The sequence below is a fragment of the Opisthocomus hoazin genome, chromosome 7, assembly GCF_030867145.1.
Source record: "Opisthocomus hoazin isolate bOpiHoa1 chromosome 7, bOpiHoa1.hap1, whole genome shotgun sequence".
Classification (NCBI taxonomy): Eukaryota; Metazoa; Chordata; class Aves; order Opisthocomiformes; family Opisthocomidae; genus Opisthocomus; species Opisthocomus hoazin.
The window spans coordinates 60323966-60337141 of NC_134420.1; the positions used below are offsets into that span (position 1 = coordinate 60323966).

The following is a 13176-nucleotide window of genomic DNA, read 5'->3' on the forward strand; positions in this document are numbered from 1 at the left end:
ATTTCCATTTGTGTTCTTCACTAAACAAATTGTCATAGATTTCATTTGTATTACTAAAGCTCAAGTTTGTCATTTGCACTACCTCTACAGCAGTCACTCATTTAGTTTCAAAATACACTGAGTACACCAGTGAGCCTAAGGAGACACAAATCCCAAAAGAATCCAAAACCATTTGTGGCTTTTTCCTGAAGTGTGGATTGAGATTTTTTTTTTTTATTTTAACTGAAAAATCCTCCACATGGCTTCCAAACTTGTGGCATTCGTTATGAAATAGATGTAGAAAACAAGAAATGCTAAGGAAGCTCTTCTAACCATGAGTCACCAATTTACATGCTGTACTTTGTACAGCAAGCAACGCACTCAAAGAAGGAATCGTGTTAGAAACTATTAAATATAGACAGTAATTATGTGAAAACCGTGTGATCATATCTGACTTCAATAAGGATCCATGAAAAAGGATGCTTCATCAGATATATTCGGTAGAGCCATGTTTTGTCTAAACACCCGTTTGGCACAGAGCATAAGAAATAGCAAGGATGGACTTTTAGTGCATAAAATCAGAGAAGAGCAGTGGATTTTGGGAGCATCTTTGGTGTGTCAGACTGCAACTGTTCAAATTACGTTTCATAATTACTTCACATGCCTTTCTAAAAGAAAAAAAAGGGTGACAGAAGTGGCAGCAGCAGATATTAAATACTGTTTCTAAACACGTGAACTAGAGAACAGTTTGTGTAAGCTAAACCTCCCAGTGTGCCTCTGAAACACGCAAGTTTCATGACTCCACGACGATCACTCCCTTCTAACGGCAAATTAGCCTCAAGAACGCAGCTACTGTCATACAGATTTTCTGTACATACCGCTTTTCAACAACATCCAGAGGAAGGGATACTCATCTTAGCCAAGATGCTAAAACATCTTACTTCCACAGCTAGCAGGCTCTCAGCTCTCCCGTACTCCTGACAGCACTTAAGCGCTAAGGTTACATTTATATACTTTACAACCATCTTTTCAGAGTGGAGGTTGTTGCTCAGTTTTGCGTATCTGACTTTATCAACAGGGCTACATGACATCGCCTTGCAGTATAGAGCCAAAGCAGTTAGTTACAAGTTGTTAGGGAAACGATTCATCAGTAGGTAGGTTCATGTAAAATTCAAAAGGTTTTTTTTTTTCCCCATTTTGTTTTTGGAGAACAGTCCGAGAAATCCAAGTGATGTCTTCCTTACAGGAGTACTTCAGCTAGCTAGCGAAACAGAAGCAAGATTTGGCATTTAGCCTCCGATTAGTGCGAACAGCCTCTTAACCAAACATTATGAAGAAAGTTAACTTTAAAATGCTTTGAAAGGTCTGTTTTCATGACAGATGGTAATAAGGGCTCATCAGTGCCAATTTTTTCGCTTCCACCTCAGTTTTCAAAAGCTTAAGTTTTAGGTTAGTGCTTCTGAGAAACCATTACACACACAGAGGAAAACTGCAAATTACAAAATTAGATTACTCACTATTTTTATTGTGTGTAACATATTTTTCTAAAGAACACTAACATATGAAGAGTAAGAATTCAACTGTGCGCTTAATAGACCACTTCCCCTTTCTGTTTACTAGAATCCCTCTTTTTTTTTTTTTGCCACCTATTTCTCCTTTAACCTTTATCTGCACACCTGGAGAGTTATTCCTCTCCCCACAGACCCCAAAAGATACAGCAGTTGGTAGCAGGTAGAAGTTTTGTGTGTACAATACACTCACTAGGGAAGACGTGGTAGAACTATATTTTATTCAAGAAACCCACACATTCTGTCCTGTGGTGACCACAGACTTTGCTAAGCCATAGATATCAGCAAATACTGGAACAAAATACAGTGTATCAGATTGCATCAAAGCATTTAAATTCTGAATTACAGTTATAATTTTCAGGGAAGGCTAGTTTCAGAATTGCATCATAGTATCTAGTACAATGTTGTGCAATGTAAGTGGCAGAAACAGAAATGGAATATTGGTCCTAATAAAAACCGAAATGCAATGACTTTTGTATGACATTTAAACTGTCAAGACAACAATTCATAACATTTTACCAAAGGCAGCATATAGTTACAAAAATACTGGTCCAGCATCTTGTTAGTGGTGAAGCAATATCCAAGGTGCAATGGCAATGTGCCATTCTTTGTGAAGTATTTTTTAAAAAACTATTTTCTTCTATTTTCCCCACACTGATACTAGCTGAACACCAAAACTGCTATGACAACCCGAAAGTCACTACTTATCATGTGTATTGCACCAAAGATTTATGCAAAAACACATTTTCCAAGCTGCAGTATAAAAGAAGCAAAATCTAATAAAACTATGAATATGCCAAAAGACATTTTACTACCTCTGATCTTGGATGAGCAGGCTGCAACATCTATTGAGCTTTAAACAATTGCTCAAGCTTGCCCATTCTATCCATTATCTTGAACTTAAGGATACAAAGGCAAAAGACAAAGTCCTTAATATTGAGAACAGAATTAAACCACTTTACACTCCTCTCCATTCACCCACAAAATAAAAATACTCTGCCCTCCTCTCCTCCCAGTACTCGGGTAATTTCAAAGTCAAGCCTTGGAATTACCCTTCTTCTGATATTGCACTGTGCTAGGATTGTATTGTTTCCACCTAGAAGTTCAAACATACAATATGAGCGTGACCAAAACTGCTGGAGACAGTAGATCTGCTTAACTTGTGGAGGTATCCCAAGAAATGTGCATCAGACAAAGACACAATCTAAATGGCAAAGTGTACCGCAGACTTGGCTGTGGTCTGGACTTGGGCCAAAAATAAATTAGCCTGCCTGCCATTTCCTTCAAGAAAACAGCATCAATTAGTATCTTAACCAAAAGACGAAGTTGAGTAAGATCAGGTAACCATGTCACGTTCAATGTTACAGCCAACAACGCAGAAATGAAGTAGCAGCAGACAGGAATATTAATCATATTTTCCTTTTAATAATGGTTTAGTCAAAAGTGTAGCTTTGAAAACCTCTAGCTAGTTGTGAAAACCTGAAGAAGCTGGGAAGTGACCTCTCTTTGAACAGTACAGTTTAAAGCTGTGACTTGGCCTATCTGCTTTCAAACTCTCCAGCAGCACTGCCAATTTTGTAAATAAAAGGTACCGCCTGGAAACATAAAGAAGTCAGCCTTTAAAAGTTGGTGAATGTTGTATTGTAGCAGCCTAACTCCGACTGAAGAAGAAAGATGAGATATTTCTATACAGTAAACAAAAGACAAAGTAAACTGAAATCTTCAGAGATCACTTTAAGTGTATACAATTTGGATTCTCATCAACATTTAAAACTACCAATCATAAGGTTGCCACCTTACCTTTTTCTGGACTGGCATACCTGATTTTAAACAGGTTTTCCTCCAGTCCCCACGTTTCTGATCCTCTCATCCAGTTTTCTGCTGTACTGCTCTCCCACCTTCCTGCTGCATACCGAGTCAGTCCTGCCTTCTGCTTTTCTTGGCAGGAGGCAGAGCAAGCTTTTAATTTCGGTAGTCAGAGTGACAGAACAACAAAAGCACAGCAGATAGAAGAGCTTAATTCTTCCCCAGGAAGAAAACACATTTGGTTCAACAAAGGGCTGCAAAATCTTCCAAAGGCACCTCTTTCCCCAGTTTTTGCCTGAAAGCAAGATGGCAATCTTAATTGAAAAGGGATGCTAAATCTCTTAAATAACTTAAAATTTCATTTTAAAATATAAAGCAGCAAAAACATTTTTCTCTGCAGAAAGAGAAATGTTAACAAAGAAACACACTAACATAAAAGCACTGTTCATAAACTTCAGCTAATTCAATTTCACCAGAAAGTAAAATTTTAGGACTATTCTTTAACCTCATCAGTACTTTCTGAAGAAGATTCTTTGGCATCTTCAGTCTCTCTGTTTCTTTTCTCTTTATTTAGATTTTCACTTTCTGATTTGGTCCCGTTAAATAGAGAGTTTTCACCATTTACAAACCCATTCTCTGTGACTTCAGCATCAATAGCTTCATCAATCTTTAAGTCCCCTTGCTCTTCCACATCTTCTAGGTTTCTCAAGACAATAGGGAGTCTAGAGTCTGCCACAGTGTTCTCCAACAAGGCAATATTGCTCTCTTCATATTTAGGAAGCGGAGCTCCATCTGCCATTTGTTTGGTATAATACTCTCGGCTAGCAGCTGCACTCTTTACTGCTTTCTCCAAGATCTCTTTTTCACCTAAGCGCAATTTGATAGCCATTATCGCATGTGAAGTAAGGTCACGGGTCTCCAAGAAGGATTTATCATCCTGTTAAAAAAAGGAAAAGCAAGTCAGTAACAACCAACACAAAAAAAATCCCTCAACGTTTCTCTCTATGCATTAACAACAAGTGACACTAGGTTCTTCAGGCTGAGCCAAATGGACATACATGAATGAGGAGGTCTGCATGGAGTCCCAGGGAAATTTGGCAAGAATTCATAAAGAAGCCAGAAATTTCTCCACATAGACCAGCCTGGATAACAAGCGAAGTCAGGAGAATTCACATATATATGAAACATGCAGGGTCACTTATACAGGCGCAATAGTAGCACATTTATTTGCAGTCTGGAGAATGCAACTAACAGACAAGTTGAAACTGATTCCCCATTTTACTTGCAGAGAAAAAGCAGGGAGCCTCTATTTGGTGAATCAAAATAAAAATACATTAACAAAATTTTCTTTTTTTGCAATCTTACTTGATTTTCCTTAGATAAGGCAAATCTGTTTCTACACTTTAAAAAGCACAGAATGAATTATGTATTAACATTCAGATTAAAGTTTGTAAAGACAAGACAGGGGACAACATATCTTTTCCTACAATCATAACACAAAACATTTCAGACATTTAAATTACACGTAACATTAATGTTACCTCCACAGTTGTTTTATAGGTTTTCAGAAGAAGGGATGCTCTGGCTTCTAGGAATGTCCAAAGTTTAACTTCATTGTCCCAGCTAATGGGAAACTCAGAGTTCCCCAGAGTGAAGATTTTGTCAATGGCATGCTCGCCTATCAAGTGTTCCTTCAGCTCTTCTGCAATAAGTATAAAACCGATCTGTTAAAAGCAATCTCATCATTCACTTTGCAAGTTGACAAACTGCAGAAAGGTTTATTTTCAACAGTATAGCTTTGAGCAGCTAACAAAAAAAACCACCTCTCCTCAAATAAGAATTATCAGATATGCTGGTTAATTCTGGGATTCTCCTCAAAGAGGCAACGGGAAGTCTTGAGGTTAGCAGAAAATGGACCTTCTGCTGCACTGGGAAATAAAGATACTTTATATATCATAGCCTCTCATACTCAGCGTAACTGTGACAGTGAGACAGAATGTTTTGCATAGTACTTAATAAACAAAAGGAAGGAATTCTTTAAAGAGTTTGGAGAACCTTTTGATAATAAAAGGAACAGGCTAGAGAATGTGCCAATAGCAAAGGAATTATTTTTCCTATTGTTTTGGCAGTCTTTTCCAGTAGCAGAAACTCCCTACGGTTGGTCAGAAAAGACATCCACCAGACAAACCTCACACAGAGTACAAAATGTTTAATCAGCTCCTTGACATTACACAAATTCCATTAATCTTCTAATTAGCAAATTTCACTCCTGCAAAGCAGCTACCACAAACTTCACAAAACACTTGCATGTAGTTTCTCAATAAACAGTTTTCTTATACAGTATTTAAGACACAAATAACCTGAGCACAATCATATATCAGAGTAATGCAATTAAAATGTTTACAAGCTATATTTTATTCTCCGAGACAAAATTCAGTCCCTCATCGGCATTCTAAAACCTTCCTTACGTGAAAGTGGTCAGGCAGTTGGACTAGATGCTCGTTGTACATCCCTTCTAACCAAACTATTCTATTCTAAGAGCACACATGAAAACTTAACTACTTCAGTATTCCTACTGGTATGAAGATCCACATCATCCATACAGCATTCCTAACTGCAAGGGAATTCTCTCACTGTCATGAAAAACTGTCACATCAATAACCTCCAAAACCGCATGTAACCAGAAAGCAGCTACTACAAACATTTAAACAGAAGTTTCACATGCACAAATTAGGTGAATATTTATTAACTGTGCATGTATTTTCCCCATAAAACACCCAAACATAAGAGAAATGCTATAAAGACAGTTTGCAAATACCTAAGTCTGCTTTAAATTATGAATTGCCAAAATATTGAAAATACTCAATTTTGAAATGTATCTTCCATATCTCTCCTGCAGTACAGAATATTCCACTTCCACACCTAAATGATTCCAGCAGTCATGGCTAATACGCTATAATTTTAAGCATGTGAACCCCTAGGTCTCACATGATCTTGTTCTGTGAACCATTTTTAAATGTAAGAACTAAAGATCAAGCTCCAAAGCTCACTCATTCATCACAGCCTGGGAGATTAAAAAAAACTTAAAATGGCATCACCTCATGCTTTAGGAGTTCTAGAATCACCTACGTTACTGAAATATTCCCTCAGACAACATGACCAAAGATCGGGTTTCTCACTACTTTATAGATCCCCTTTTAACCTCAGCTCCTCAATTTACCCAATCTTCTAGCTTACTGTTTCATATAAATGCCTATCACATTCCTGCATTAAAAAAACCCCAAACAAATGTAAATTAGGTTATCTTTATAAAGCATCTTACCTTCACTCATACAAAACACTCGAAGGAAAGCCAAAAGCTGGGCAGAGATTGGAGGCTCAGTGGAGTGCAAGGCAAAAACACTAGAACTAATAATAAAAGAAACAATTAAACAACAACAACAGTAAATGCAAGTTCAATTGTCATACCTTTGAACTTCTTTCAACATAAGAGACCTTAAAGTATACAACAAAGGCACTGTTACAAAAGTAACTTTTAAAAAATTAGGTAATACTAGTTGAAACTGAAGAAAAGCTTCCCTAACCTGCATCTGAAAAGAACAATTATCTCTACAATTTTACACTCACAATTATTTTTATATAGCTTTCATAATAAATTCATGAAAATGCAATGTTTCACGTCTGCTGCTCCTAACAGTACCCTCTGGACCGAAAAGACTACAGGAAATGCTGTGGTTCACATACTGAGCATTGTAGTATGTCTGCAAGGGATAGGAAAGAAAGAAAACCCACAGATTGCTTCAAATTAATCCTCATTCTGTTTTTGTTCAAATGGTTATTAAAGCAAAGGCCTTTTCCTTATATATGGTCCAAATGAGATGATAATATAGCTGAGAGAACTTCTGTAAATATTATTACAATAACTTTAATTTGCTACACAAACAGGAGAAATATTACACCTAAGAAAGCTATCATAGAACAGCATTATATATGCTCTACTGGACACTATATACTTTGGAAATGTTTCTGAAAAACCCATGGCATTGTGTTTTACTTACGTTGGGATACCAGCACGAGCTAAGACCTCTGCCTTCATAGCATACAGCCTGTCACTTTTACTCACGCCAAGCTTTATTTTCACTCTGTCATGTGAATTATTATCAAAGAAAAAACCACTGTGGATCACAAATTCAGCGTTTGACCGAGTGCCATAAAAAATGTAAATCTAGAAGGATGAAAAGAGAAGTGAAGGGACAGGAAAAAAAGCTTAAGATCAGCTCACAAAACTGACATAATTTGAAAGTTATTTCCTGAACGAGTTACTATTCTGAGAACAAGGTATATTTGTTTATATAAAAAACACACTTTGTTTTCTGGTGTCAATTCAAATGCTGTATATAGTGTGGCAATACACTTTAGAGGTAGATGTAAACATATCCATGTAACCGAGAGACTTTGAAACTAGAGTAGAGGTTCTTATTATCTACTTTAAAATAAAAATGCTTTGTTTTCTCACGCTGTCATAAACCACCAGTATATGGAAGTAAGCTTTCAAAGATCTTATGCCTTTTAAAGGCTAAAAAAAAAAAAAAGAGACAAGAGGACCCATTAAAAGAAATGATGATTCTGGGGTCATTCCACCCCCCCCCCCCATATGTTCACCAGAAAGATTAACCTGCACTACTGATGGATCAACTTTGCTTTTGTTTTAATGTTATCTTAAAGGCATGAATATACCAAAGGATATCATACAGAGAGACCTGATCCGATATGTTCAGCCAGTATTTATTTTTGTGTTATACTCTGAACTCTTTATCTAAAGCACATGGGTTACTTTAATTCACATTGAAAAAAGAAGTTCCTATACATAACCCGCAAAAAGTGTTTAACTCGGGGCTAGGCTGTGTGAAGTACATGGGACAAGAGGTCAGAGCAGCAATTGTCATCTTCTGCATCAAGACGATATTTCCCCCTTTTATTTGATAATGGAATTGTCAATCAGAAAAAAGTTTCAACAGTTACAGAACTCCCTTGTTAACCTTAGGATACGCCAACGGTCTGGATACCTGTAAGCTGCCAACCCACTTTAGCTGTCAGAGTAAGGCACAGTGTTCTCTTAAAGCCTCAACAACACTATTGATGCCATCTACTTTCTTTGTTTTCAATGTTAGATTAGAACTATTTTTCCAAAGCACTAAATGCATAAGCCTGATAGTACATTATGGTAAACATTATACCATAACACACTCGACCTGCTCAGGTATGTTAAGGCAATGGCTAAGGAGAGAGCTGCTAATCCCCCCTCAAGTTTTAAAACCATTGTGATACATCTTATATTCAACTAAAAGTCACATATCATGCGTAGATTATGCAGTATGCTCTTACACTCTGTTTTACAAAAAGGCCAATTAAACAGAATGAGAGAGTTGCTTTATTCAAGGCCAGTGTGTTTGATAGATGCTGTGGACTTCTGCTGCCTCACATCTTTTAGCAGTAAAAGCAAGGAGCATACACTGCTTGAACTGCTGAAACTGTAAGAAGTAACATCTGCACACTATATTAAAAGACTGAAGCATTGTATAATTAAAGTGTTTTAATGATGTCGATAACAGTATAAGTTTGCACAGAAATTTTTTTAAAAATCTGATAAATAGCAGACAAAGTGAAACTACTAAAATAAAATTGAAATAGAGGAAGCCTCTGTAATTGAAATGGAGAGAGCAGCCAGAACAGCTATACGACATATCCATTGCCAGCTGTGGAAAATTATAAATTGGATCAATTCTGGAAAAACTGTGGACCCCTTTCAACTCATCATACCAGTATTGGAAAAAACAGCAAATATTTGACTACCGTAGCAAATTCTGAGCGCAACACAAAAAATATACAGTCACTGTAAACCCCAGCATAGCAATGAGGATAAATATACCTCTGGAAAGACATACTTTAAAAAATTTTTCAGACACATCTTTGTTAAAAAAGAAGGTAACACTACATAAGAAAATTGAAAAAATCAAAATATTATTAAGTGTAAGAGTGGCAAAATAATACATAGAGTAATAACTCAGAGACCGAGTTACAAAACATTTCAGGATGTTCCACAGACATAGTCTTTTTCTGGCCATGCTGACTGCAGTCACATAAGCAGTACGAAATACGGAGTGCTACTACACTTGAGGGCTTACGGTGGCTGCCGACGCAGCATGGGAACCCTCCTACCAGAGATTTCCTACACTCCAGGAACCACTGCCTTCAATGCATCTCTAGTTTTAACACTCCTTTTCCTGTCTTAGCAGTTCTGAACAAAATACTGGATTCTGAACTGCTCCATGCATCTTTGCAAGACCCGCCCTTTGGTACTTTCTGTCTCAGGATGAAGGGGTGTGTACACATGTGCAATGCCTGTGTAAAAGGGAGGGAGTATATTTTTACAGCCTTTCTCATTTTCACTAAGCATGGGAATGGCAATATGGGTAAAATGACTGGCAACTATACTGCATTTAACCTCTTGTTAAACAAAGACTAACAAGAAACATAAACCAACAACATTAAGAAAAACTCTACAATCTGCTGTTGCAGACAAAGCAACGCCCCGAATCTAAAATATATTTATCTTCGGTCCTTTGGATATGGCCTTTCACTAATCTCATCCAGAATACCAAACTCAGTGCCTGTATATGTGCATTTACCAGTGATTAAATATTTCAACTAGTTTTCTAAAATATGAGGAATCAAAAATCTCCTAAAGTTTGGGTCTATCAAGTGATAGAAAATGTTTTATTCTGAAAAATCTGCACTTCTTTAGTTCGGCAGTATTTTCACACAAAATTAGCTCAACATAACAAAATTCAAACGTAGCAGGGCTTAATCCACACCACCCTGCTATTAAAATTTTGCAGGGAGTTACCAAGTGGCACAAAACTTAATTAAAGAACAATTACGTAGGGAACTGTTCACACTACCTGTTCTCCAGCCTTGAAATCCTGAAGTGCTACACATTCACACCGGTCATCTTCTAAATTGTAGCCTGTAGTGATCTACCCAAGGAAACAGTAACAGAAGCACCTTTAGCATTTTATATTTATCTCCCCTACCATTGACAAAACATTGTCCTATTAGAAATAGATACTAACAATAGTAATTGCATACATTTCTTTTACTGCATAGTACAATATAGCTGGTAGTAACTGTTTTACAATTCCTGAGCAATCCCTTTTTAAAAACTCTCTGAATTAAAGAAATCTAAGGGAAGAAATACCTTACCTGAAGTGAACGGAAGGCTCTGAGGGAAGTACCCTCCATAGACCACAGACAGTCCTGTGCTAAAGCCGGCAGCTTGTTATAAAGTTCTGGAGTTTTCAGTCACTCCCGCAAGGCCCAAGGGAGCAAGGCACCGACAGCTCTATATGCTGTGCTTTATCCTTCAACTGCCAGCACATTTTTGATCTCTCAGTGAAAAAGGATTAGATAACTGTGGGTCTTTAGGGGATACAATCTTCAGAGAATTATAATTTACGTGAAAATAATCCCTTTATCTAGAGTTAAGTAATATTCTTAAAATGCTAAAAGGATTTTTTTGATGGTAGCAGGCAATGGAAGAGGATAAATTCTCTTAACAAACCTGTGCTTCTCCAAAAAAAAATACAAAGCCATAAAGCGGTCACACTAACAAGTAAAGCTATCGTAAAAATGTAATACTTTTTCAAGTGACAAACTGCATGTTCTTCAATAGTATTACCAGCGATATAGGCACAGATGCAGCCACAGGATGGACCATAAGCTGCCGAACAATCAGGAAGAAACTTTTATGGTAGCTACTCTGAATTTGGTACTGAGAGAGCTAACATATGGAAAAATATGCTCTGGGCCTGAGGAAAAAACTAGAAGCCGCCAAAGACTCTTTCTCAGCTTTTGTAAGTGAAAACATACTTGTTTGTAAGCTGACTTACATTTGAGGTGTGGTATACCCAGATTCCCATCTTGGATGCAGTTTGTCCAAAGACACAACTCCACGGGTTATTTTGAAAGCTTGGCTGATGGTTTACATATTAATAGCTTTATACTGCTTGTATCATCAAGTGCGCATTTGTCAGCCAAAACAGTGCTTTCAAAGAGAGCACAGGGAACTTGCCTACGATGTAGCAAATCCAAAATGGGAGCCGCCAGCATGGGCAGCCCGGTGCTGAGGAGGCTTGCGGAACAGCTCTGCACACAGATGCCACCAGTTCAGTCTACTAATGGGTTTGTGGTATGCTGAGATCGGAAGACAACACTGGAGTCACGCAATTCGGCCCACCGCAAAACACCGGCTCTGGTACTTGAATGGAGAAGCTCCTGTATATTCATTATGCTGGACTGAACAATCGTTAATTAAGATGTCTCATTTAGGAGGTCACTGAACCCTGAACCGCAGTTTACAAGTGCTAGAGGATTTACCCTTGCTACGACAAAAGTACCTTCCAAGTTCAGATGCAGTCATCTTGGGGAAAAAAAATTCCATTCAAAAAAGGGAACTCTTGACAGCACTTGACACCTGTCCTGAGATTTTCTGAGTGTGCAAATTCAATGAAATATTTCTGAATGTGAAAGCTCCATTCTGGTCTCTTAAAGTGCCTGTGGAATAGGAGGCTTTCAAGGACTGGGGAAATTCCAGTATGTTCAGAGAAGGATTCTGTCAGTTTAAGCATGTTCACTAGAGTATTGCTCTTTTTTGGGATTGTTTTTTATTTTTGCCTTTTCTCTCTCTTTTTTTTTTTTTTTTAAAAAAAGACAACCAACCCAGTAGCACTTCTGAAAGGCTTTTCTATAAAGCATAATGGAGTGCTAGACTCTTATTTCCTCTTTCTTTTAATAGCAGTCATGTAAGAGAATTAACAGGGTGTTTACTTCTCTTCCCACATGATAGCTGACAAATTGCATCCCTTCAGTTTTATTTCTGAAGCAGACCGATACATGAATTTTAAGTTGTGTATAAAGCATGCAATAGTCTGCTTGGTCAGTGATTAAGGATGGACCCAGCCCAACAGGCAGAACGTAGCTTATTTAAAGCTCTAGCAGAACTGGTAATCAACCTCTGACTGTCAAAATACAATCCCACTAAAGAATAACAATGAGAAATGCATGAAGACAACCATTTTGATATAGTTCTTAGAGGCAGGTTGATCTAATTAATAGTGTCAGAAGCAAGAAAAAGCTGGGTGGACCTAGCTCCAGCTAAAACCCAAAGAGCATTTTATTATCTAGCTCATGGCAAGGGGACCCTGTGGAATAAAGCAAGAACAGGGAGCTCTGGTAGCTGATTGACTCAAACAGTATTTCAGCACAACGTTTGGAATAGACTAGACAGGGGCGCACACAACGCCATCTTTTGTTTCCTACTTTCCTGCAATGAAGGGCAATTCCCTTCATGTATTTTAAAGGAATGTGCTATGATTAGAGTAGAACCCACGCTCACCTCACACTACAATAGTATAAACTATAATAGAGACAGCTTACAGTTACCTTAGCCATTTTTCCCCCTATTTCTAATAGTAAAAGGAAACTAATACACAACAAAAATAGGGTTAGTAGCTTTTATTAGCCGATTATCAATATTAGTTGTCTATCCTTCCTAAATCTATAACCATTTAAACTAGTTTCTGTAGAAATACAAAACAAATGAGTGAAGTCTGTATATACAAACAAAATATTTAAGTTCAGCACTGCACCCCCACCCCCCCTTACACTTCAGCACAAAAAAATGCTTCCAACCCTGATATACTACTGCACTAGCAGGTTTGGCTCCAGACCCTGGCTCCATATCAAACCCGTTGCTAAAGAGCAT

General features: G+C 37.6%; 1 protein-coding gene across 1 annotated transcript in view; it reads right to left on the reverse strand.

The window, feature by feature from the left end:
- Positions 1-1747: 1747 nt before the first annotated feature.
- Positions 1748-13176, reverse strand: part of SETD3 (SET domain containing 3, actin N3(tau)-histidine methyltransferase) — a 64530-nt gene continuing 53101 nt past the window's right edge. The window contains exons 9-13 of the mRNA XM_075426424.1: positions 10316-10390; positions 7412-7578; positions 6676-6761; positions 4895-5055; positions 1748-4290 (exon numbers count right to left, since the gene is read on the reverse strand). Coding sequence (XP_075282539.1) covers positions 3847-4290; positions 4895-5055; positions 6676-6761; positions 7412-7578; positions 10316-10390 — 933 coding nt within the window. The 3' untranslated portion in view covers positions 1748-3846. The remainder of the gene's footprint in view (positions 4291-4894; positions 5056-6675; positions 6762-7411; positions 7579-10315; positions 10391-13176) is intronic.